At 50.8% G+C, this 24,931-nt stretch overlaps 1 protein-coding gene across 1 annotated transcript in view; it reads right to left on the bottom strand.

Moving 5' to 3' along the window:
* Window positions 1-1,861: 1,861 nt before the first annotated feature.
* The window catches only part of LOC141470748 (fer-1-like protein 4), a 37,713-nt gene continuing 14,643 nt past the window's right edge, over window positions 1,862-24,931 (bottom strand). Inside the window, exons 19-45 of the mRNA XM_074156967.1 lie at window positions 24,439-24,539; window positions 23,780-23,867; window positions 22,598-22,714; window positions 21,056-21,208; window positions 20,624-20,807; window positions 19,967-20,091; window positions 19,442-19,576; window positions 18,128-18,301; window positions 17,768-17,884; window positions 17,277-17,438; window positions 16,797-16,956; window positions 16,300-16,403; window positions 15,781-15,912; window positions 15,118-15,166; window positions 13,893-13,999; window positions 13,465-13,596; window positions 12,614-12,724; window positions 12,079-12,206; window positions 11,441-11,611; window positions 10,319-10,473; window positions 8,321-8,499; window positions 7,159-7,244; window positions 6,124-6,222; window positions 5,560-5,801; window positions 3,397-3,677; window positions 2,565-2,665; window positions 1,862-2,042 (exon numbers count right to left, since the gene is read on the bottom strand). Coding sequence (XP_074013068.1) covers window positions 1,862-2,042; window positions 2,565-2,665; window positions 3,397-3,677; window positions 5,560-5,801; window positions 6,124-6,222; window positions 7,159-7,244; window positions 8,321-8,499; window positions 10,319-10,473; window positions 11,441-11,611; window positions 12,079-12,206; window positions 12,614-12,724; window positions 13,465-13,596; window positions 13,893-13,999; window positions 15,118-15,166; window positions 15,781-15,912; window positions 16,300-16,403; window positions 16,797-16,956; window positions 17,277-17,438; window positions 17,768-17,884; window positions 18,128-18,301; window positions 19,442-19,576; window positions 19,967-20,091; window positions 20,624-20,807; window positions 21,056-21,208; window positions 22,598-22,714; window positions 23,780-23,867; window positions 24,439-24,539 — 3,774 coding nt within the window. The remainder of the gene's footprint in view (window positions 2,043-2,564; window positions 2,666-3,396; window positions 3,678-5,559; window positions 5,802-6,123; window positions 6,223-7,158; window positions 7,245-8,320; window positions 8,500-10,318; window positions 10,474-11,440; window positions 11,612-12,078; window positions 12,207-12,613; window positions 12,725-13,464; window positions 13,597-13,892; window positions 14,000-15,117; window positions 15,167-15,780; window positions 15,913-16,299; window positions 16,404-16,796; window positions 16,957-17,276; window positions 17,439-17,767; window positions 17,885-18,127; window positions 18,302-19,441; window positions 19,577-19,966; window positions 20,092-20,623; window positions 20,808-21,055; window positions 21,209-22,597; window positions 22,715-23,779; window positions 23,868-24,438; window positions 24,540-24,931) is intronic.

Genomic DNA, 24,931 nt, shown 5'->3' on the forward strand with positions numbered 1-24,931 from the left:
AGGGGCGGACGGCTGGGGTCACACTGCCACCAACAGCAAGGGCAAGAGGGAGCCCCTCGCCATGCACACCCACACTCCAAAGAGACACACACACCCCCCACAGCATGCACACACTGACACACACCAGCACACCCAGGCACAGAGCAGCACAGCCACAAATCCTGCAATTATAAACTGAAATATTTTGAGGAAGCCTGAGACTGAGTCGCAGGGAGCCCCAGCCTGATGGTGCAGTGGAAAATGTAGCTGAGATGGCTGCAAGAGCCAAGGAGTGCTTGGGGATGTGTACTGGGGGCACTGGGGTGCACTTACCCTGCTGGCATGGACCATCACTGCTGAGGTGTGCTGGGATGCACTGGGCACTGTTTGCAAAGGCTGGGGGTGACACTGTCACACCCCAAGGCCCCTCTCCATCCCCACGCAGGTGCTCCGTGACCTGAGCCCTTTGTAGCCTGCTTCGCTCCCCTCTGCGGCCCAAGGGTCCCCCGGGGGGAGAGAGAGCTCCCCCCCTTTGCCATTCTGGGGCCCCCGCCCAGCAGCTGAACTGCAGCCCCCCTGCAGGAGCACCGTGTCTGCCCCACACTCACACCTGGCTTCAGGTTCAGCCAGAGTTCTCACCTGCTCCTTAGCTGCCTGCCTGGACCTGCCCAGCTAGTTTTCTCCCCAAAACTTACTCTGCTCCTGCCCCATTCAAAAGACAATCAGGAGGTCACCTTCACTATAAAAACCTGTTGTCAGTTTTGGAAATGCAACAGTCCCTCCGAGCATCATCTTCTGCACCAGAATGAGACCCCTCGGAAGGCATCTGTCCTGTAAAAACTCAGGGTGAAGGACTTCCACTTGAGATCAGATCATGTCAGGGCTTCTCTGTCCAGAAGACAGGAACCCTGGGGCACCAGAGACCGTGCTGAGAACAAGTCTCATTTAATTTACATCAGCTTAACATCACAATACTGATTCATGCTGATGTCCCAGTGCTGTGCTATCTGGGAGGAAGGGTGAAGGGGCATCAGCAAGGACTGCCTGCAGCAAGCTGGTCCCCAACTCCAGAAAGCAGCTACAAAACACAAGCAGCACGGGAGAGAGCAGCCAAGGGCTTTTATTCCTATGGAAACAAAGAGCCAAAATGAAGTTTGAAGCAAGCCTGAACCCAACCCAGCGCCTGCAGGAGAATGAACAGTTACAATGAACAGCACAATGATGTATTTGTAAGGAGGGACAACCAGAAAGTCTGTGTCCTGGGGAGTGCTACCACATCTAGGGAGGACTCCAACTCCAGGAGCTGTTCCTGTGTTCTTGACACGGCAGGAAGCTCATGGCTACCTTGGCTCTGCCATCCTTTTCCCTGGGGAGCCCCATTGAAAGGTCTTCCAGGTCCTACCTCCACCAGGACCATACACCAGACCTGCCTTGCCCCTGTACAATGAGTTTTGAACTCTTCAGGCAAAGCCCTGGGAAGTGCCAAGTGCTGTCAAGCTGGGGCATGGATGGCCCTGTATGTCCCTATCTCTGCCAGAATCCCTCTCAATGGCAAGAGTTGGATTCAGCTGCTATGACTGTGGAGACAGCCCACAGAAAAGATCCTGATTTCCCACCCTCTCAGTCCCACAAAGAACAATTGTTTTCCCAAAGCTGTAACTGCCCTTCAAGGAGTTTGCCTTATTTAGTAGGTTGGTTACTTGGTTTCTTAGCATCTCATGGGTACTTAGCACGAAATGTGGCTCTCCAAAGAGAGGCCCCTTCTGCAAGTCTCTCACTCTGAAGGTTGCCTCTGCACCTGCAAGATTTCCTTAAACTCTCTGATCCAGTCTCAAATCCTTAAGTCACCCCTGTCTTTCAGTAGTCCCCTGCTGGAAAGCATTTATCCGTTGATGATCTTCTCACTGATGTATCCAGGCATGGTGTAGACCAAAAGTACCAGGAAGATGGTCAGAACAGCGACAATGAACAGCACAATGATGTATTTCTTGTATCGCTTCCAGATAAAGAACACAAAAGTCTTCATGGGATTCACAAACCAGTTGAAAGAAGTTTTTGGCCGGCTGCAACAGGAAGGCAGGAAGAGATAAGCACAGGCTCAACGCACAGAGCAGTACGTTGGCCCCTCTCCTCTGGTGCCCTGCCACCCTCATAGGTTGCCAGATCTTCCTGCTGTTTCCAGACAGGATCACTCTAGAGGCTGCAATAACTACAGTGCCTGCGAAAGTGCTGGAGACAACAGGACCTGAGCCTCAGGACCGTCCCCGCAGAGCTGTTCTGCACCCATGTGGCTAAGAGGCACATTCACATGGTTAAAATAGAACTGCTCTTTTTTACAAGAAATATTATAGCGTAGCTGCCTCGAGTACCTCACCAAGATCAGCCCTGTCCCAGACGCTGCAGCCACAAGTCCTGCTGGACCCACTTGGGCTCTGGGAAGCCCCAGCAGCCCCAGTCCTGCAGAACCCACCGCCCAGGGCCTCATTGATTGCTCTCCCATTCGTGACAAGATGCTCCCTGTCCCCAGACAAACAGCTGCTGAAAACATGGCACTGTCCATCCATGTTAAAGGTACAGATACTCACTTGGGCTTTTCCAGGGGTTCAGGCTCTTTTCGGCCCAAACCAACAGGACTTTTCTCAGCCTCCTCCACAGTCAGCAGCTGGAGCTCTGCTTCCACCTTACCCTGGAGGGGGAACATGTCTGAGCCACAGCCACACGTGCTGCTTCGCAAACCAGCCTGTTGACCACAAGCCCTGCCAGAACTGGGCCTTTTTCTCCCAGTTCCACTTACAGATGCTCAGAGCAATTAACTTTCCTCCAGGCATTATCTACAGAGTCTCTCACTTCAGCAGCCAGAGGGAACTGTGGCCTGGACAGAAACTAAGTGTTCTGGAGATAAGACACAGTATTGTAATGCGGTCCCCAGCTATTGGGATTTGTCTGCAGCCTCCCACGCTGGCACGGAACAAAACTCACCCTTGGGGACAAACAATGGTCCATCAGCAGGACCATCAGCAGCAAGTCTGCCCTGGGAGAGTTGGCACCTGCCTGTCTGGGGTAGGCAGAGACTCTAGGACAAGCTTTTGCTGCTGTCCTGTCTGGTTGACGGTGAGCCATGTGCTTTTTGCTTTGGTCCCCTCACTGAGCACCACTCTGTGGGAAGCTCAGAGGAACACATGAAGTTGGACACCCCCTGCATGCCACCACAGCTGGCACTTCGGGGTAGATGAAGTGCTGGATTTGCAGTAGATGGGACAAGCCTCCAGGACCCTGCACAAAGACCTGGGCAGCTGGGTCATTGCTGCCTCTGTAGGTTATGTGCATGCAGGACAGGTTACCGTGTCAAGGCAGAGGCAAAACCCTGGCTCTCTGCTCACCAACACCCTGCCAACCTGTGCCAACACCCTGCCTTACCGTCAGGAGGTACTTGTTCCCACTGGGGTCTGTGAACTCCGCGTCCTCTGGTTTGACTGAGCTTCTCCACTTCTTTTTCTCCTTCTTCTGCTTGTCCTCCCTCTCCTCTCTCTCATCGTCTTCTTGTTCTTTAAGTTTGATGAAGGGCCACCAGCCTCTCATGCGCTTGTTTCGGAAGATGGAGAAGCGAGGTGTTGCATTCTCCTTGGCCATCTTGACAGTGCAATGCTCTGAGCTCTTGGCTGCCCGCACCATGTCATGTAGCTTCAGCTCAATGGAGCCTGCAGGCACAATGAAGAGGAGAGCTCATGGTGAAATCCTGAGGTCAGCCCCACACACCATTTGGCTTTCTGTCTCAGACATGCTCTCACCGCCATGAGTAGGTCCCAGCTGCAATGATCTAGCAGAGTCCTGCACATTTACAGGTGGGGAACCTAAACCTCAGCATAAGAAAGAGTTAGAGACTAAGAAGCAAAAGCCTCAGGTCTTGTTTTGTCTTGTCTCTGATGTGGCCAATTCAGTTTGTGTGTGGTTATTTTCACTCCACCACCACATCCCACCCTGCTCTCCTCACATGTCCAAGCTCCTCTTCTCCTCTCGTTCCCGAAAACGTCAATAAAAATTATAAAATCTGATAAACCCTTTAAAGGTTTCAAGTCTGTCTTATATCTGAAACAGCCTCAGTTCATTTCCCTGCTTGGCCTTGCACCCCTGTCCTCCTTGGAAGGAGCTCCTGTCCCACTCTGGCACTGAGCCCTTGCAGCAAATCAGTCTTATCACGTACTGGTCTGTATTGGCAAAAGCATAGCCAATATGCTCAGCTCCAAGTGAGACTGCATCTGGATACTGTGTCCAGGTTTGGGGCCCAACACAAGAAAGGTGTCATCTAACTAGAGAGAGTGCAGTGGCTGAGGTGGTCAAGGCTACAGTATGTGCCATAGCAGGATGGGCTGAGAGACCCATTCTCTGAGAGCCCAGAGAAGAGAGGTCAAGGTACAGATCTTACTGCCTCTCTCACAGCCTAAAGGAAGCTATAGAGCAGATGGAACTAGACTCTTCTTAGAAGTGGATGATGAAAGCATGAAAGGCAACAGGCACAAGCTGCTGCAAGTGAAAAAAATTGAGAATTACGAAGATGGCGCTGCCAGGAAAAGGGGTCCAGAAGGATGCTGGGATCTCCATCCTTGGAGATACACAAAACTCACACAAACAAGGCCCTGAGCAACCTGACCTACATTGCATCTAACCCTACTTGGAGCAGGAGGTTGCAATAAAGACTGCAGAAGCCCCTTCCTACCTAGAAGATTCTGAGATTGTACACGTCAGGAATCGTTGGGATTGCTGTCTAGCACTTTCTTCAGTGCCTAAGTAGCATGGCTGAACCAGTCACCATTGGAATTCCCTCATGGAGATCAAGCCCTTTAAATATAGCATGGACAGTTGCTGAATAAAGACAGGTTTATCCTGCCCAAGAGACATCAGGGCAAAGCAGGTGCTTTTTAATGGGGAGGCCAAAGTTTGAAGAAGGGAGGGACATCTGAACAGAGTGCTGCAAACATATGGATGACAGCAGAAGCAGGAGAGAAGCAGCAGTGCTTGTGCTAGCATAGCGTGGGTGGAATCACCACCAGCCCAGCTTCATCGCCAGACCCTGCTGCATGCCCAGCTCAGCAGTTCTGGTTACTGGGAAGTACCAGAGCAGCTGGGGAGCTCTGAGCCTACAGCAATGGGATGCCACAACTCAAGTGCAAATGGTCTCACAAAGGCTGCCAATTCCTGTGCCCACAACTTAAGCTCCTGGGAAAGCTGCACTTCGGGCAAGTCTTTGGGATCTGCAGATCTGAGTGAGAGCAGGGAAAATGAGCAAGGTTATCAGAAAGATTGTGAGGAAGCAGACCTGGAAGTCCTGTGGTGTAACAGGCCCTAAAAAGCAAGGCCTTGGGACAAGCATGCAAGCTCAATGTGCCTGTGTAGGAGAGGTGCATATCTCCAGGCTCTGCCTATAGCTCATATGTGAAAAAACAGCCCAGGCAACCGCTGAGCTGAAGATCTTGATCTGATGCTCCTGGTGTCCCTTCTCAGAGCTAGGCCCTGGGAGAAACACTGTAACACTCCAGCAAGGTGAGGGACAGGTCACCCCAACTCCAGAAAGTTACACCATACCTAGAAAGTCATTAGCTGAAATCCTGTCGTAATCCCAGACCTGGAGGACCAGAACAGCCGGTTCCCGAAACTCTGATTCCTCCATGGAGAAGACAGAGTCCTTCTTCTTGTAGGTGATCTCCTTCTCAGTTGGGAGATAGTTGAAGCGGAAGATGAACCTCCAGTTGAAATTTCCCTCCCCGGTCAAGGAGTTAAAGTGAACATCCGTCTCCTGCTTGTCATGGTCAAGACCCTTTATCCAGCTGCAGGAGAAACTCAGAAACTCAGTTTCAAATGAAAACTCCTACTCCCTGTCAGCCAACCCCAAAGGCAGAGTAGAAGGATGGAGGGGCTGAACCCCATGGGGTAGCAGGAAAGGAAGAGTCAAAGAGCCAAACCGGACCAACACCTGACTAACACCTTTAGTGGTACAGCAGTCCATTCTAGGGGACTGGAGAGGGGCACCTCAGGCTGAGGCAGGGAGAAGCAGAGGTTCAGAGGAGGCAGTGAGAGTGTGGGGCAGGGCAGGCAGCAGGACAGCCAGGCTCTGGGTTCACTCTGGCTTCCCTCTGGCTTCTATCAGACCTTTTCACGTAGATGTCACTGGAAGGCTCTCCTGTTACTGGGTTGACATCATCAAGGATCACATCATCCGTGTTCCAGACAATAACACGCAGCTCATAGCTGTGGGAAGGACATAGGGGTGAGTGAGACACATGCTCTCACCCCTGGTGCCTGGGAGGGCAGGTCAAGCCTACATGGGCAGAGTAGGAGGACTTGAATCCTCCTAGCACTGTGGTCCGCTGCCAGGGTTCCTCTAGACAAGCACGGCACACAAGTCTCACTTCCATGCACAAAGACCCTCCTCGGGGGCTACAACCCTACAAGAATAACACCCACAGTCAAAACAGGCAGCTTTTGCAAAGTAAATCCCTGTATGGGAAACCCACCAAGCACCACTTAGCCATAGGAGCACAGAAAGGCTTAGGCAGGAAGGGACCTCTGCAATCTCTGCTCCAACCTCTTGCTCTAGCTTCATTGTAAATCAGTTAGCTCCGGGTCTTGTCTGCATGAATATCTCCAAGGATGGATATCCCAGTACCTCTCTGGGTCTCTCCGTCCCTATGCCAGGGTAGTTTCACTCTCACTGGGAATATGTTTTTCTTGTATTCAGTTGGAGTTTTCCTTGCTGCAACTTGTGTCCATTATCTCTTGTCCTTTCATGTGCACGTCTGAGAAGAATCTGGACCCTCCATCTCAATAGCCCCATTACATTACTGAAAACAGCAGAACTCCTCCTTCAGCTTCAGGTCTCCAAGCACTCAGAGGACATCTGTCCACTAGCCAAAATAGAAGAATAGCTCTGACCTGGGTTTCTATCACCTTAATGTCCACCTGTAGAGAGATTAACCCTGCCCTTCACAAACACTTGTGCAGCTGAAGTGCTTATGCCTCATGAGGTTAAAGTACGTCACTGATAGACCAAAGAGACCATCCCATGGCCAGAGCTGAAGCAGAGAGGAGGGCTGCAGGACTCTGGCATGATCCGGCAGGCATGACAAGGGGCAATGACCCTCCACTCAGGCTCACCAGCCCCAGCCCCACTCCCATGGGTGCTACCTGACAGGCAGTCGCGGCTTGATATTGACAGGCAGCGGTGCAGGGACATCATTTGGAAACATGTCAATCCACATGTGCAAGGAGCCCTGATGAGAGAAGACAGCAAAGAGACTTCGAAAGACAGACCACACTCCAGCTCGTCAAGGAGCAAGGGCTTGGTCCTGCAAAGAGAGCTCTCACCAGAAAGCCACTGATTGACTCTCTCCATCCCCAGCACTTCAGAGTGACACGTCACTGGATTTTAGATAGGGAAAAAATTAAAACTACCAAAAATTGCTTATTTCCCTCCCTACTCTGCTCCCTGGAAAAACCTTTTCAGCTGAACTGAGTTCATTTCATACAGAAGCAAATGTGTCCCTCTGTCTTAACAGGAAGCATACGATGTTGTAACACTTCAGCATAACCAAGAAAACTGAAAAATGACAGGTCTAACCCTCCTCTCCTCACACGCATTTCCAATGCTGATCAAAGCCAGAGTAACTGCAGAGCTCTGCTTTGTTACAGACCTCCCGTACCCAAGGGAATAGGAGATGTTCAGTGCAGGACATTTAAATGGTTGAGCTCAGATCACTGCACTGCATAAAACTGAGGAGGAATGTTTCTCCTCCAACCAGCAGTTACATCATGCCCCAGGGGGAAGATGCCAAGGGGCAGAACGGATCTCTTGCAGGGGAGAAAAGCAGCAGTGATAGAGGACGAAGCAGAGGAAGAGGCAGGGATAGAGAGGGACACTACCACCCACTGTGGTGCACGGTGGCAGGGCTCAGAAGGCAGAGCAGATCCCTTGCCACTCACACAGCATCCTCATCAGAGCAGTGCTACATGATCTGAGAAGACAGGAAGGACTCTGGGCCACCAGCATTGTGAGCACAACTTCAGTGGACAGAGGTCCCTTGAGGAAAGGGTGTTCAGAAGCACCATGAGAGATCAGAGGCTTGGATCTGGGCAAAGGACACCCAAGGCCAACAGTCCTCACTTAGCAGGGCCGGCCATCCACAGACACAGCTCCAGCCACCCACCCAGGAAGGGGCAACACATGGGATTCATGCCATGATGAGGAGACAAAAGGATAACCGGGAACCAGACAGGGGGCTGAGAGTGAGCTGTCCCGAAGATCCTTCCCCAGAGCAATGTCTAGGCTGGACAAGGAAACACATCTCACCTGCACAAGGCCAGGGTTCTCTGGGTTGTACAGGGACCGGATCTCCACATGCTCTGGTACCAGCTTGTACCCATATCCTGGCATCTCTTCCCAGTGCTGCAGTACGTACAAAGCCTTATGTTCATCATCCACTGACCAGTTCTCATCTGCCACTCCTCTCTGGTTCCTCACAGATGCCTCTGCAGCAGGACACGGCCAGGTAGAAGATGAATGCATCTGGCTAGTCAGAGCCATATTAGGACATTACTCACAGGCACAAGTAAGAAAAGGTGATGGACTGGGCAAACAAGCAGCTCCCCAGAAAAACAAAATGGGGAGAAGCAGGAGGGTGAGGATGAAGGGAATGAGTTCAATATGTTGCAGTGACGAGGAAAACTGTAGGCAGGAAGACAAACAAGCTAAGAGAAATAAGAGGAAAAGGGCAAAAAATAATTTACTATGGCCCTGGGAAAAGGATCCAGGGGACACCGAGGAGGATGTGACCCTCTGGGGCAGTTTAAGTCCCCATGTCTCTGTGGTAGTGCCAACAGATCCATGGATGAGAGATTTTGACCTAAAAATGCTCCAGGAAAGCACCACTTGTCACTTGGCAGTGACATGCAGCTGTGCTGTTAATTAACTCATTAACTCCGTTAATTGACTCATTTCGCACAGTGAAGCCAAATGGCAGTTCAAGACCAAATCCATCCATTGGGGAGAAAAGCAGAAACCAACAATTGGGCACAAAATGACCCACCCACTCCTGGGTTTATGGAGAGCACCTTTGGAGATCAGTCTGAGTCCAATATCATCCCAAGCAGTCCCTGAGCACAGCAGAAGTTCACAGAGTACCAACTACAGCCACATTTGAACCAGAGCCAGCTCTCGGGGGAACACTAGGAGAGCACTTTGTTTTTCCCTTCCCAGCTACCCAGTGACCTGAGAAAAGGGGAAAGGAGCTTTTGGAGGCTCCTTGCCCTCTCCTGAGCAGGATTCCTTTCCTCTTCATGACATAAGCCAGTGGAAAGCTGAGGAACAGCAGCACTGAAATGAGCAGAAAGTAAAGTTGGCCAGATATGTAGGCGCCCCCTCTCTGGGCAGGTCAGGCACAGGGATCATCCTTCCTACAGGCTACACAGCATTGCCTTGCAGAACCCAGCCATCCACAAGTGGGCCACATCTGCTCCATCCTTTCCTCCAGTCGGAATTTAATGGCACAGGTGTTGGCCACTGGAGGGAATGTGCACAGCAGGGACAGGCCTGTGCTTAGGGAAGTTCTCCATCATTGCTGGCAGAGGGCATGAAAGGTTGCTGTGTTCTTGGTCATCCGTGGCCCTGGCTCAGGGTTTGTAATGCCAGTGAGGAGGAAAGAAAAATGCCAGTGAGGAGGAAAGAAAAACAGCAAAGGAGAAGCAGAAGCCACCCACAAGGAGGAAATCAACAGTAGTGAGAAGCAGTGGGGAGTCACCCACGGCACCCAAATCGGAGAGCATCCCTGAAGGTCAACACCATCTAAAACCAGGAAAGGAGACTGAAAAAAACCCTCACAAAAAAAAAACACCAAAAAACACCACCAAGCCAAAAACAAAAAACAAAGAAAGGATGGCAGTATCTTTCTGATAGTGGTCACAAGCAGGCGGAGGTACAGCTTTGTGCCAGTGTCAGCCACCAGAACAAGCAACGCCTTCCTCTGGCTGCACAAGCCACCAAACCTCCACACACATCAGTGCTGAGCAAGCGGGTTTACTTTGCTCCACCCACTGCCCGAGAAGCCACTTTGGGATCTAATGGCCTGGATCACATCTTCCCCCAGTGCAACACTGTCATCCTCTGAAATCAGGCCACTGAGCACCAAGGATGCTCCCCGTGGTGACCCAGAAAGCTGGGCCATGTAGGGCACAGAGTAGGGGCAGCCAGCCTGGACACTTCAGGGAAGAGAGGACCTCTCACCAGCACGTGCACTACTGAGCACAGGCAGCTGTTTAAGGGAGTAGTCATTGTTCTCCAAGCCCTCTGTACCTTCAGGAAAAGCCTCTGGAGGGATCTTGAATATTTTATTGTCCACTTTGACCTCCTCCCGTCTGTACTCTGCTGCAGGGAGTGAGTTTTTCTTGCATAAACTATCCAAGATCTGTGTGGGCTTGAAAGCATCTCGCCACATGTTGTAGCCATTTCTGCATAGAAGGGAGAACATCAAGAACATCTTCAGCTTAGACACAACAGGTTTTTTTTCCTAGGCTGTGCAATGCCCTGCCTTCCCCAAAGCACAGGTTATGCCACCAGATCCCTGCTCAGATTCTCACTGGGAAAACCATAGGCACACAAAAGCTTAAAAAGTGAGAAGCTTAGCGATTCTCCTCCCCCCAAGCACAGGTTATGCCACCAGATCCCTGCTCAGATTCTCACTGGGAAAACCATAGGCACACAAAAGCTTAAAAAGTGAGAAGCTTAGCGATTCTCCTCCCCCCAAGCACAGGTTATGCCACCAGATCCCTGCTCAGATTCTCACTGGGAAAACCATAGGCACACAAAAGCTTAAAAAGTGAGAAGCTTAGCGATTCTCCTCCCCCCCAAAAAGCCAGGCTTGCACCCCATAGAATCAGAGCAGCAACATGAGCAATCCCAGCTGCAACTCCTAAGTGGGAGAGAGGTTTTAGCAGTGCTGGGGTCTCAACCCACAGCTAATTCTCCAGTAGGAGAAGATAACAGAAAACTGGCCAAAGATATCAGAGAATCCATACTGAATGAAATCAAAAGAAAACAGAAGTCATGAGTTTTGCTGCTCACAGAATTAGCTACTGCCAGAGAAACCACTGTACTTTCTGAAAGAGGTTAAAATCACATCAACTTTAAGTGAGTGCTTTTCTCACAGAACACCAATATGAAAAAATTAAAGAATTTTTTGCTACTATATGCAAAATATAGTCCACAGTAGGAATTAGAGCTATCAGAGGAAGCTGGTAGGAGTCTAAAGGAGATGGAGTTATCCATGCAACTTGTAGCAAATCTGTGAGGCACCTGCTCAAAGAATACTGTGGATGCCAGTTTAGTCATGCAAAACTGGAGGTGCTCTGTTACCCACCCAAACAGTAGGCGAGAAGAACACATCTCATGGCCCTAATTTATCACACTGGTACCTACATGTCATACTGAGAGGCCACTCCACAGTTGGCCCTGTGCTTGCTGTAGAATCGATTCTCCAAGTCAATCTTGGTCTCCCCAATCAGATCATCAGATCCCACCAAATCATGGTCAAATATCGCCACAGTGAGTTCTGATTCCATGGGAAAGGAGACTGTCAGCTCCACAACTCTGGACAGAATCAGACAGGGAGAGTGCAGTTAGCAAAGAGGATGGAAATGAAACACATACCCTGCTTTGAACATCCTACACATTCAAGAACTGTATTTGACAACACAAAGTCCTCTCGTAGAGCTCGGTTCTCCGTAAGTTCAGTGCGTGCAGTTTTCAGTGCACGCAGTTTTCAGCATGCATGTTACTTTTCCAGGAATGTATGCCCTTGGATAAAGGTCCTGGAGCTAGGGAAAAAGCTCTCCAGCAATCTGTTGCTGCTTGGCTTGATACTTTGTCTGTTAAATCAAGCCTTTGGGAGTGTTCCCCTCCTAACCCAGAGGCGAGAGATGAGCCTGGGACCCTTGTGTTACAGCACAAGATACTCCAGCAGAAAGGAACAGAAGACCCCACATGCTGGGCCACAGCCTGAGCCCCAGATTTGCACTATTCCTATTAAACCTGCTAGATGAAAACTTCCTGCATACTCTCCAAACACAGGATTGAGCTGCTTCGGGATGTATCGCTCCTTTGTGTCCTTCTGCACCTGCCCCACAGTCACCACCACATAGGGGTCTGCCTTGCCATTGGGGTCTGCTGGAGACAAGTTCGTAGCCTGGAATACACAAGAGGCACTGCCATATACCAGCTGCAGAGAGCAACCTGCACAAGGAACGCTGAGACCACCCAAGCCTGCTGCTCAGACCCCTCCAGTGGCTGCCCACTCAACAAGCCACCAATGTCTCCAGCTGTCGGCCCACCTACTTGCTCACTGTCTCAAGGCAGATGAGAGGAGCCGAGAAATACCCGTCTGTTAATTTTAGCACCTCCTGAAGCTACAAAGCATGGAAGGCTCCCCTTGGACAAGATGTAGCTGACTTCCACTGGGCTGGCAGAGCCTTCAAGCCAGCATCGAGCTTTTCACAAGTGCCGCTGCTCATGCTTACGGAGGAGAGAATGGCAGGAGGTCCATAGGGAGGGAAAGACTTTCAAGCATTACTGCCACCACCACCATAGACTTACCTTAACGATGTAAACTCTTACAAGAACCTTGATGGGTCTGTTCCTTGGAATGCCCTGAGAGACCTTGGGCTCCATGCTGGCTTCCTCAGTGGGGTAGACATAGAAGGAGCCCTGCAGAAAAGACCTCATAAGTAACAACTAGATACTAAAGAGAATATCTCAGATGGGATTGGAGCCACCAACACCAGCGTCACGTGCCAACTGGAAAATCAGACCCATTGCCCCATGCAGACCACGGACACTGTGCCCAAGGTGACAGTCCTTTCCAAAGGCACTGTCATGTCCAGATGGCCCAGGCAGTCCCTGTTTGCAAGTTAGGCTGCAGGCTGTCAGATCACTGCCAATGCCAGAAGATCTGAACTTCTCCAGGCACTTTGGACTGCCAAAGGCAGGAGGCAACAAAGGTTTTCTAGGGACCTTCTTAAATCAACTTCTGCAATTCTGACATTTCAGAGTCTTCAAGAGCTCCTGGGTAGGACAGTGATGCCTCTTTTAAACAAGTTTTACTAATTTTAAAACCAGTGACGCTCACTAACACTTATTTGCATACTGAACATACCCAGAGGCCCCACCCAGAATAAGAGTCCTTTATGCTTCATGCTTTCTCCTTGCCAGAGCTAAAAAAAAAAAATCTAAATCAGGTGCATTTATCGACTAACAAAGAACCACAGTACACAATTGCTTCAACAGGCACCAACAGTACCCTGTCCATGCTGCACCATGGCCTCACATCACCTTGCACACATGCGCACTCTCCAAGGCTTTGCTGGTGTCGGCATGGCTTGAAATACAGGTTGTCCTAAGGATTTTCTTCCACATGCAGCACAAATGTCATTCAAACGATACAGTACCTTGTACTTCCCCACAAAATGTTCATCCTCATTTCCATCTTCATCCTCATTTGCTTTGCCACGATGAAGGGGGAAAATACACAGCCAGTCTTCAAAATTATCAAACTCATTTTCCAGCTCAGAGTTGTAGATCTGAAATAAGTAGAAAGTAATTTGGGGCCTTTTCATGCCATCTTAAAGGGGATGAGAGGCAGAAAGACCATCCTTTCCCTGCTTCAACCATTTTACCTGGTCCTACCTTACCCCTGTATTAATCACTGCAGGGTGTTATGTTTTTCCCTTATGCCCCCAGGTCCATCCTCAGATGTGCACACACATCCCAGCTTGGCTCCAGGGTCTCACTAGCTGTTACAAAGCCCAGCAGCAATGGAGGCCCAGCACACACTGCAGGTTGGAAGAGGGGCCAGATCTGCCACCCCAATAATCACCTGAAGGGTGGCGACGAGTTTTCTCTTGGGGTGAGCAGGTTCAGCTTCAATTACTGCCTCATCTTCTGCTTCCATGTCAATGGAGGATACGTTTAAATTCCCCCCATCTAGAAATGGCAACAGGAGATTAGGAAATGCTCTGATCTTTCCCAGCATCTCAAGTTCTGCCCATTAAATGACCCCAGAAACACCTTTCGCTTTCTCCCAGGGCTTTGACTTGTATCAGGGTAACTGGAGCTATCGCTGTCTGTGACAAGTGTCTTTATGGCATCTGAGGTTTCCCAGCGAGCCATGGCTGGGCAGGTGGAGGGAGACAAAAATTGGCACAGACTTGCCTGCCTGCATGGCCACTGTTTAGGAAGGAAGTGGGCAGAGACCAAACGGAGGAAGGCGGCTGGACCAGCCCACAGATGCTGTCAGCGAAGGCACAAATGAGAGCTAACCCTCTTCTTTGGATGGATTCTTATTTGATGGACTGCTGCTCTGGGTGGATGTCTAACTGAAGCATCACTACCACTTTGGGCACAGGCAGCTGTGCTTGGAGAGAGCATAGCTAGACCTTTCTCTGGTCTGGAGAAGGACCAAGGACAGAGAGGGTGCATCCTTGCCTCATTTCCCAAAGACCCCAGATCCCTTGAGCACTAGTGGCATGCAGGTATCCTCCAGCTCTCTCCTTAAATAGGATTTACATCATTTCTATACTTACTGTCTCACCTCCCCAGGTCACTGCTAGGCGAGTCACTGCTTACATCTCCGCAAACCTGAGCCTACAGCTGTAACACTGTTCTCAGATCTTCTGTTTATTATTCCTGTCTTTCTATTACCTCGGAGTGAATCCTGTACCTGAGGTGAGAATCCTACGTGCACAGAGCGATGCCCAGCTCCTGGACAGTTTTGCCTCTCTCTCCATCCCACTTTTACTTCCAGCTCTCACCCTGACAAACCCTTGCAGCTGATTTTTCTGCAGGTTTTTGCTCACTGAGGAAGGCTCCTGCTTCAACACACTTTTTCAAACTTTTCTGAGGCAAGGGTGGTGTTTTCAACCTGAAATAGCTCTTGTTAGCCCTTGCCAATGTTTCCAGTCCCTGCTCCCTTGTGTTGTTTTTGCTTAATATTGCAATGCCGTTGCCTGCTCAGACCCCATTCCCGCAAGTCCAGCACCCTCTGGGATGGTGTAAGTCCTGGTTGTCTCCACAGAAGAGCTGGCTATTGCTGGAGGACTCACCTGCATCATTCAGGTCATCATTCTCAGCATCTTCCTCATCACTGCATGTCTGAAACACATACAAACTGTCACCTACATCCCTGACAGCAAAAGCTTCTCCATCCAAGCACAGGACACTGTCAAAGCTTTCCTGACATCAGTGTCAGTAATACCTAGCCTGAGATCATTTAGGATTAAAATCATTGCAGCAGGGTATCCAGTAAGTGCATTAGTGACCTTTTCTTCTCCCCAGAGGTTCCTGCTGGTGTTTTTGATTGGGATTTAAGGGACACAGGCAAGGAAGGAAATTTGGGACAGACCTGCTCCAATAGCACATCCTGGGAAGACAGCCAGGACAGAGAGTAAGCAGCATGAAAGCCCCTGCATTGCAGCTAAAATCAGCAATGTCAAATTTTCAGGAGTGCCTCAACAAAAGTCCAGTCAAATTCTCCAAACCACTTGGGCACCCTCGCCTCAGGGATGTTTCAACATCCATTGCCTGCTGAATTCAGTCCACCTGGTGGGTGCTTGATACCTGGCCACCATAAGTGTGCTTGACACACAAATGCCCACATCTTCCTGCAGATCCATACCAGGAGGACTCCTATGACACTCAGTGCTGTTGAAAACCTGTTCCTCAAGCAGCCACTTTCCCCTCTGCTGGCAGCTGTCACAAAAGATTACCTGGTTATACAGCTCCTTCAGGGACTCGTAGTACTTGGACCACCAATCCAGTTCTTCCAGCTCTGGTTTTTCCTCTTCATATTCATCTTCCTTCTTTACAAGCTTATTGATAGGAATTTTCTTCAAAGGAGACTTAAAAGAACAGAGAAAAGAGTTCAGAGGGAGGACACAACCACCCAGGACACCCACGTACCCTACTCTAGAGCCCTAGAAGACTCTGGCAGAGGCGCAGCTTTCAGGCAGAGCAGAGAAGGTGTAAAGCTACCTGTATCCCCAGGTTTGTGCTTTGCTACAAAACCAGCAGTTTTCAAGGCACAAGGCAACACAGCTCTGCTCCCTGTGCCAGAGCCCAGGCACTCAGCAGTGCCAATGAACAGGCAGGAGAGAGGAGTGTTTGAGTCCTGAGCAAAAACTGGTGGTTGAAACCTAACTCTGAACTTCTAAACTTTCTTTTTTATTTGTAACCTTCAGTTTGGTTTTCCAAACTTCAAAATTTGCTGGGCCCTACAAATCACTCACCTTCACAAAACTCAGGGGGTGAGTGCTGGGACCTGAGTCACCAGCTGCCAGGCCAATGTTTACCACAGTCTGAGAGGGAAGACGCTGGGATGAGACTTTCTGAGCTGAGATGAAGAGAAAGTGCTTCATGTTTCCAAGCATTTACTTCTGCGTACTGCTTCCTACTTTTTGGCCAGTTGTTCTTCCACAGGAAAACCCTCCCTGTTACCCTTTAAATTGCCCTTTGCCATCCCCAAAGAGGGATGCCAACCCTTACACAGCACACCATCGCTTGGCTGCTGCTGCTTCCCATGCACCAGTCTGGAGCTGAGTGCTACAGACTAGGATCACGACCTGCCTCCAGCCCCAACCCACTCCACGCTGTGCTTTTGCTGGGCATCTTATGGGTCTTGGGAGAGGACTTTGCTGCCTGGCTAGAGGGAGAAGAAGGGACAGGGATCTCTGCCACTGGCAGAACCTGCCTGCTGCCTCCATGGGAACCTCACCAATCATCTCACCTTTGGGCATGTCTTCAGGTTCCTCCTCCAGCTCTCTGGGAGAGAATTTCATCACGTTGGACACAACGTGGGTACCCACCAGCACAGTGCGCCCAAATGCCCGCTTTTCCACCACGAAGATGCTGAGCGGAGGGTGAAGGTAGACCTGCTCTGGGAGCTCCTGCAAAAGAATTGTGTGTGGGGTTCACAGGAGCAAGGGCGATACCCATGGCAGCCCCCCCACACGGCAGGGAAGTCTGATGGCACCTCGCAGCTCTGCCCAAAAACCAAAGCCTTGCAGTGACAGGCAATGGTTGAGACTGCTCTTGGTGGGCAATTTAACAAAGGTTTTTAATCTGCAGCTAAACCATGTGGCCACCAGAGAGCAAAACCCCAGGGGCAGCTCCCCTCCTGTTACCTTGCCCCACGCAGACAGACAGTGCCCAGGTGCAGGACAGCCACAGTGCACTCTGGCATGGCAGGACCCCCCTTTCTACTCACCACATCCATGTATTTGACCAGCTCGGTGAAGTTGGGGTTCTCTTTGTAGGTCACGATCACCTCTGACTCCACCTTCTTGCCAGCACATTCAATGATCACTTGGGGCTGATCCACCTCGAACAAGTTCACCCGCTTCAGGTCTCGCAGGCCCCAGAACAGGATCTGAAGCACAACATGGAGCCATTGGGCTGCTTGAGACATGCCAGGCATGGCAAGGCCATGTAGCCTGCAATCCCGCCTGGTGCTGCCACCTCCCTCAAGGGAGGCATGAGGCCACTCTGCCAACCCAGCCATCCAACAGCTCTGGCTGTTAAACTGCTGAGACGATTTCTCCCTCAAGTACCTCCATTTCTGGCATCTGCTCAGGCCTCAAAACCACATTTGAGCTCCAAACCCAACTCCCTCTTCAAGCCCTGCCCGCTGCACAGACCAGCTGTGCTGTCCACTTGGGACAGCCCAGTGGGGAGCCAGCCCAGTAGAAGGCAGCATACCTCTATGCGAAACTCCTTCAGCACTGGGCGGATGCCCTCAGGGATGATGAACCGTCCAGCATGGGGGTCTCCCAGGTAGTCAGGCTCCTTGGGCTCCACATCCTCAGGCACTGATGGCTGAACAGGCGGAGCCAGGGCACACCAAGCAATGAAAGCCATTCCTGTTCCATGCCATGCCCCTTCTCCCTCCCCTCTTGATCTGTGCTCACAGGCTCTGTCCCTGCAGCCTCCATTCAGTTGAAAGACAGATGTGGCTTTCAACAGGGAATCCTCTGGTGGGCCTTATGCAACCAGCTCCTCACCCACACATCTCTCCCCAGAGAGCTGGCAACCATGTGCAGCTTCCTACAAGCCCATTACCTCCAAATAGCCACTGTAATCCAGCTCAATCAGCTCAAAAGTGGCAATGAGCTCTCCTGCTGCTTTGGTGCCTTTGTAGAAATCGAAGAACTGCAGGGCAGGTTTGGTATACGGCTCATCAACCAGCTTCACCTGTGGGACAGCAAAGGCCTGGCCGAGAAATTCAGGGGAGCCCTGCGGGAAAGGAGGGAATGGGTCAAAGTATCCCTCCATCATCTCACCACCTCAGAGAAAAGACTAATTCCAGCCAATCTGGGACAGCACAAGACTGCTTGCCATCCTCTGCTTTGATTTCCTTTGCCCCATCCAGAGCTAGGAGTAGGTGAGACACACCTGCAGCAACTCCTCTTAACTCCCAGTCCATCTCCATGCAGAACCAGGCAGACAGCCTGGGACCGTGCACCAGAGGACATCAAAGCTAGATCAGGGTGCTCAGAGGCTCCTCCAGCCAGGGTTTGAATGTCTCCAAGGATGGAGATCCCACAAGCTCTCTGGGCTCCAGGCCCAGCATTTGAACTCCCTCTGGGTAAAAATTACTTCCTTACAGCAAGCTGAATTTTTTTCTTGTTCCAGCTTGTGTTCGTTGCTTGTCATCCTGCCCCTGGGTACCTCCAAGAGAAGTCTGACTCCACCTTTTCTACCCTTTCCCATCTGGCAGCTGCAGGCAGCAATAAGACACTGCCTTTACCTCATCTTCTCCAGGCTGAATATACCCAGCTCTCCACCTCTCCTCATTCTGTCCTGTGCTCCAACCCCAGTCATCTTGGTGGCCTCCTCTGGACTCACTCCAGTATGTCAATTCTGTCTCATACTGGGACCCAGAAGAGCTGCTGAGCTACACAGGAGAATCCGGTGCGAGTTATGCTATTCCCCTCCTGATAACAAAGAAGGCCCAGGAGTGTGACTTCAAGGTACTAATGAAGACAGAAAAGGGAGGATTGAGGAACAATGGAAGATGACTCCTGAGGGACAGAGGGGAAGGAACAGCCCTAAGAGCTACATCGTCTCCCCTGTGAACCCTCTGCTATCCCAGATCCACCGAGCACTCATCAGGACCTGGCTCAAGGCATCTCTGAGCCATCTGCACACTGCAGCCAGCACCTTCACCCTAGTTCCTAGCAGAAGTTTGCAGAAAGTCTCAGCCTCAGCCACAGCCCCCAGGACCCACCGCCACCAGTGGACTAGGATCAAGCTGAGTCATGGAAATGAAACAGAGGTGTAGCTCCTAAGTCCCTGCTCTCAGCACCCACACAGATCTCCTCTGCCTTCCCTGTCCTGGAAATGACAGCAGGAGGGCAGCATGGCCATACTTACAAATTTATTGTGGCTGAAAAGGTTGATTATAATGATGGGGGTCTCTGTTTTCAACTCTTCTTTCTTCCCATCAATAACGAGCTGGTTGAACAGAAGTAGCTCATTCCACATGGGGCTCAGTGTCTCCTCCAGAATCTGCACAGAGAGACAGGAGACCTGAGCGCACCACAGCCAGTGGAAACAAACCACATGCACTTTGTAAAGAGAGTGAGGGCACACAGGTTGATCCCCTCTCCCACACAGCCACATGCTGCTGGCATCTGGCAGGCGGGGAGATGGTAAAAGCGTGAAATCAGCACTTGGGGCCAACTAGCACATGCCAAACTTTGAGACCATGTTCAATTATATATATGTTTTGTCAAATGTTCTAGTCACACTGCTCAGAGCACACAAATACCTCATGCCTGGAGTTATGAAATTTCCAGGAGGACTGCCACAGCACTGGCCTTCAACATGTCAGTGAGGACATGATGATTTTTCTCTCCCCAAGTCCCCAGGATGGCAGAAGAGTTTAAGTAGTCTCACCCTGGTGATTTGGCAATGGGTTGAAAACACCACTCTTGCAAATGGATCTGAAAGGCCATTGTCATCTGCAGGGAGGATCCCTCGAGCCTGATACAGATGGGCTCGGAGCTGGAAATAGCTGAAATCTGGTAAGAGAAAGAGAAGAGAGGTCCCAGTTCCCCAGTCCAGCCCTGCGCAAGACCAAAAAATGCATGGCTCCTGCCAGCCAGGTAGGAGTGGGCACATCCCACAAGGAATGTGTACTACTTCTAGGGGCATTCACTGTGGCTCTCAGAAGATCATATCTCAAAAGGTTTGGCCAAGCAAGACAAGGTCAGCAGGCTCCCCAGACACCTCTGGGAAGGACAAGACATGTGAAATGTGCAGTGATATGCTGTGAGCATCTGTTGTGGGGGAGCACCACCAAGCCTCAGCAAAGGGGCAGATCTCATGCCCATTGCCTATGAAGCCTCATGCCTCATTCAGTGCCTATGAAGCACCCATCCTGCCTCCTGATCCAGATATGAGTGTGAAAACACATCCTTATGAGAGCAAACTGGACCTACCTGTCCCAGTCATGCCTTGGAGATGGCGTGGAGATGAGAGATTGGACACTGACCCTGGGGCAGGACCTCTCTGCTCTCAGTTAAGCCATGGAGAAGTGGCATCTACACTCACCGTCCCTGCTGAGCCGGCTGGGGGGACTGTATGCCGAGAGCTGGGCTACCTCCTGTCCGCTCTCAGAGAGGTACTTGAACTCCTCAGGCAGCTCCGCCAAACAGTTCTTTGCGTATTTGGTTACCCCAAGCCACATGTAGATTTCCAGTTTGGCGAAGATCTCACCAGTGTGTAAGCCAGGGACCTGAAAGCACAGGAGGTTTAGCAGGTTTCCCATCTCAGCCATGCCCCCTTCAGACAAAATTACCACCATCAGTCAGTGACGGACTGAAAAGCAGAGGAGACAGAGTACCACATTGACAGAGGCAAAAGGCAGTGGTGGAGCAAGAGCTTTGTTTCCTTGTGAACTCCAGGATTTCATTAAGGAGAGCTAGAAACAAGGAGGGAAAAGCAGTGTGAAGCAAGAGTGCACTGTTTTGGTATAAATCCTACCTTCATAAAGAGAGTCTGGATCTTTGCACAGTCCTTGCCTTTCTCCTCTTCGACTACTGAGTAGAGAATGTTCTGCGCAGGAATTCTTGCATACGCCACACGCCTGTTGTTGCAGAGCATCCAGATGAGTACATCAGGGAGGGTGCACTGGGGCTGGAGGGAGGAAAGAGAGGAACGTCACAGCAGAGGAACAGCATGTATCTTGTCCTCCATCCACTGACACAGTGAAAGCTTCATCTCCTCACAGGAGGGACTGATGGCTGCAGAGCACTTTGGAGATGCAAATGAAGGCCCTAACACTGGACACAGGCTTCAGCAAGTCTCAGCCCTGCAATACGGCTCTGCAGGTTTCTTAGAGGGATCTGTAATCTGCCTTGTTTTCCATTGTGAACACCAGCAGGATGCACTCAGCCCCTACCATGCTGGGGAGAGGAAGTGCCCACAAGACTGGAAAAGCGGTGTTTTACCCCACGCCTTTGACAGGAGCCCGAGTGCTGATCCATGGGAAGGAACTACATTAGCTGGCATCCCAGCACAAAGCTGCGGTTTGGGTTGAGAGCAGGACTTGCAATAAAGCAAACGCACAGATGGAAGCAATGATTTCATTTAAACTCTAACCTAATTTTTCTTCCCCATCTCAGTTTCCCTGCCATTAGTGTTTGCACTTGCACCTGATACTTGTACTTGCAATTTTTCAGTACACAAGCAGCTGAAGCAATTTATTACTGATCCAAACAAAGACCACCAGCCCCCAAGCATGGACTAAAAGTGGCAAGTGTATGTGCAGGGCTGACATTAACATTCCCACCCAAAGGCAGGGAGCAAAACAGGAGGAGGTTCCTCTCTGTCAAGGGGACCAGCTGCAGCCAGTCTGTGAGGCTGGATCTTGAGGACAGCTTCTCCTCCTGGTGGTGTGAGGGGTGACATCACACTCATGCTAAAGTCTACCCTCACACAGCTAAAGGTGTGAAAATGATTTGACATTACTTGGTGCAAGACTTCTCCAAACTGCAACATCTGCTCACTCCAGCAAACATTGTGTTCTGGTTTACACTGGACAAACACACTGATTTTCAGGAGTTACTGAAAATAGAGCCAGTGAAACTCTGAAAATGGAGAGTCTCTGCTATGGATGAGAGATCTTATTTCAATGCAAGTTTGAATTTGCAGAGAGTGTCCAGGGTCACTCCCTGGTGGGAGCACGGGCAGCACAGGCAAGGCTGTTTTCCCAGGCACAGCCCCGGGCTGGCTGAGCAGAGGGGGCCGGGTGGCCTGGAGCTGGCCCAGCTCTGCCTCCAACCCACCGCTGAGCTGCTTGGACCCCTGCTCTGTCACCAACAGCCCTGCAAAGCTGCCAAGCCTCATCCCTCATAAGAGCTATTACCTGAAACTTCCAGCAGATGGAACTTGGGATTTTATGCAGCAAAGAAAGACAGCAGAGGAAAAGCCCCAACTCAGGCTAGTGAGAGCCCCGGCAGCCAGCCCACTGCACCTTCCTTGCCTGTGCTTGGAAACGGGGGGCTGCTGTGGGAGCAGCTGTACCTCTTTAGCCATGAAGCATAGCTTTGCCAGGATCCTCCTTGTCTCCTTAACCTTCTCCTTGACGTTGGTTTGAGTCAGCCGCCGCCTCACGCGGAGCCCCTGCTTTGCACACAGGATCTGAACAGAGAGCACGGTGTCACAGGCCCGGCCATGACGCAGGCATGCCAGGCTGGCACCCCTCAGAGGGGCTCTGCAGGGGCACCCATGTGCTGATCGCCTCCATCCTGCCCCATCGTACCCCGACCTCCACCACAGCTCACTCCCCAGCTGCTGAGAACAAACCTCCATGAACCTGTCACGAGCCACTTAGTGACGGGTGCCAAGAACTGGAGATTCCAGTAACTCATCAGTTCTGCCAATACCAGCCAGTAACAGAAGTCCATGAGCTTTTGTATCATTTGGGGCAGAATGATGTATAAGGAATAAACATTTCAGAAGGCGGTGGTCTAGGACTCCAGATAGTGCCCAGGGGAATCTTTGCACAAGGAGCAGCTTGGAGCCACAGAAGCATGGGAATATGAAGACATAGGAAACTGAAGATGGGGCTGGGCTTTCATGTCTATCAGTTGATAGTGTACACATCTGAGAAGAGACTTTGTGATGAACTAAAACTAATAATGAAATCCAGATGGAATTCAGGGTGCAAACCCAGTATGGACTGACAAGGCCAGAAAACTCATCTCTTGGTCTGGATCTCTCTGAAAAAGAGACTCAGACTTAGGAGAGTACCTTCACCATAGCTCAGGTGACGATGTCCAGGGAGGCAGAGGGAAGGGAGCTAGGACCCAGACATGCCTAAAATTTTATTTCCTGCTGCTGTCATTGCATTTTGGTCAGTCTTTCAAAGCTTTGTAGTCTGATGAGGACTATGACTATAGCCGTGCCCTGCTGTGCTGTGATGGAAGGCATGTAACTGTGCTTTCATTCAGCTAGCTGGCCTTGTCTGCAGGATTATGAGCACCTAGATGTTGCCCTCTCTAGGGACAGGCAGATGGATGGCTGTTGTAGATCTGCTGGATGGGTACCCAGCCTATGGGCTGAGTTTCCAGGGGCAGTGGGTCTCAGTGAGCTCCCCCAGAAATAGCCTGCACCAAAAGGCCTCCACCAACACGCATGTGCTCAACCATGCGTGCTCCACAGGAGAGGAAGGACGGCATCAGGGCACAACATCCCATAACTTACGATGTTGCGCATCAGATACTTCATCCGACATCTGTCAAGGTTGTTTGGATGTGCCATTGTTTTTCTCTCTGTGCTGAGTGAATATTGCCTGCAACGAGAAAGGCAGCACAGGCTCTGCAACCCTTGCACCCACCAGGCAGAGCACAGCTCACACAGCACAGGCACAAGCTTCAAATCCCCAGTACTAATCTGAATGCATCAGAAAGCCCTCTCTCTGCAATGCCCTCTTTTCTGCAAGTTTTTTGATTCGGAAGGTATGCTGGGGATTGCTCAGCACCTGAAGATCCCTCTCTACTGTCACCATGACAAGGCTGGGGACTGAAATGTGTATCGGACCCTACTGGGCCATCACAGTGACTGAAACACTAGTCTCTTGTCTGTGCGACTGAAGAGAGTGAAGGAAATGTCCTAACATTTAGGAAACACCCAGGAGCCCAGGAACATTGAGGCTGCAGCCTGTGACCCCTGTGTTTCCCCAGACTGGGCCCTCCTCTCCAGGCTTGAAGAGCTACAGAGTCCTTTCCCCAGGTTGTCCTAATTTCCTTCCACTCATCTGTCTCAAGAGGATGAGAGAGCAGGCTGTGCACAGCCCAGACAGAACATGATACAACCTCTTAACTTGAAAACAAGAAACCTTAGGAAATCAGGGACACGCTAACCTGCATCCAGCTACAAATTCCTCCAGCACCTCTCTGAGCCGTTCTTCTGCTTTAGCCTTTGGCCTTCTCATGAGCTTCTCCACGTCATACAGCCCTTGCTCCTGTGGGGAAAGCACGACATTCAGGGAGCTTGAGCCTGGCTGCAGGGTCAGAGTGAAACACTGCAAGCACACATTCGCCACAAATGGCTTGTGCCCTTCTGCAGAGCTGGAGATCATGAAACTGCTGCAGGTCAGCGCTGTGCTGCCAGGGATTCTCTAGAGCCTGGGGATAACTTTAACACTGGTTGTTACAAAACTTTGTGTCTCGGTCCTTGAGCAGCAACTGAAACACACTGGCAAGCTCTGCTTTTGGATTTCTAAGCCCAAAAGGGAAAAACAAGGTCCTGGGAAGAGACTGCACCCCCTTGATGACAGCCTGAGGCTGACAGTTTGTTTGCAGCAGCATCTCCCCAGAGCAAACACAACTCAGGACTGGTAGCCAAGGAGCTTTT

This window comes from Numenius arquata, chromosome 12, assembly GCF_964106895.1.
Source record: "Numenius arquata chromosome 12, bNumArq3.hap1.1, whole genome shotgun sequence".
In the NCBI taxonomy this organism is placed as follows: domain Eukaryota; kingdom Metazoa; phylum Chordata; class Aves; order Charadriiformes; family Scolopacidae; genus Numenius; species Numenius arquata.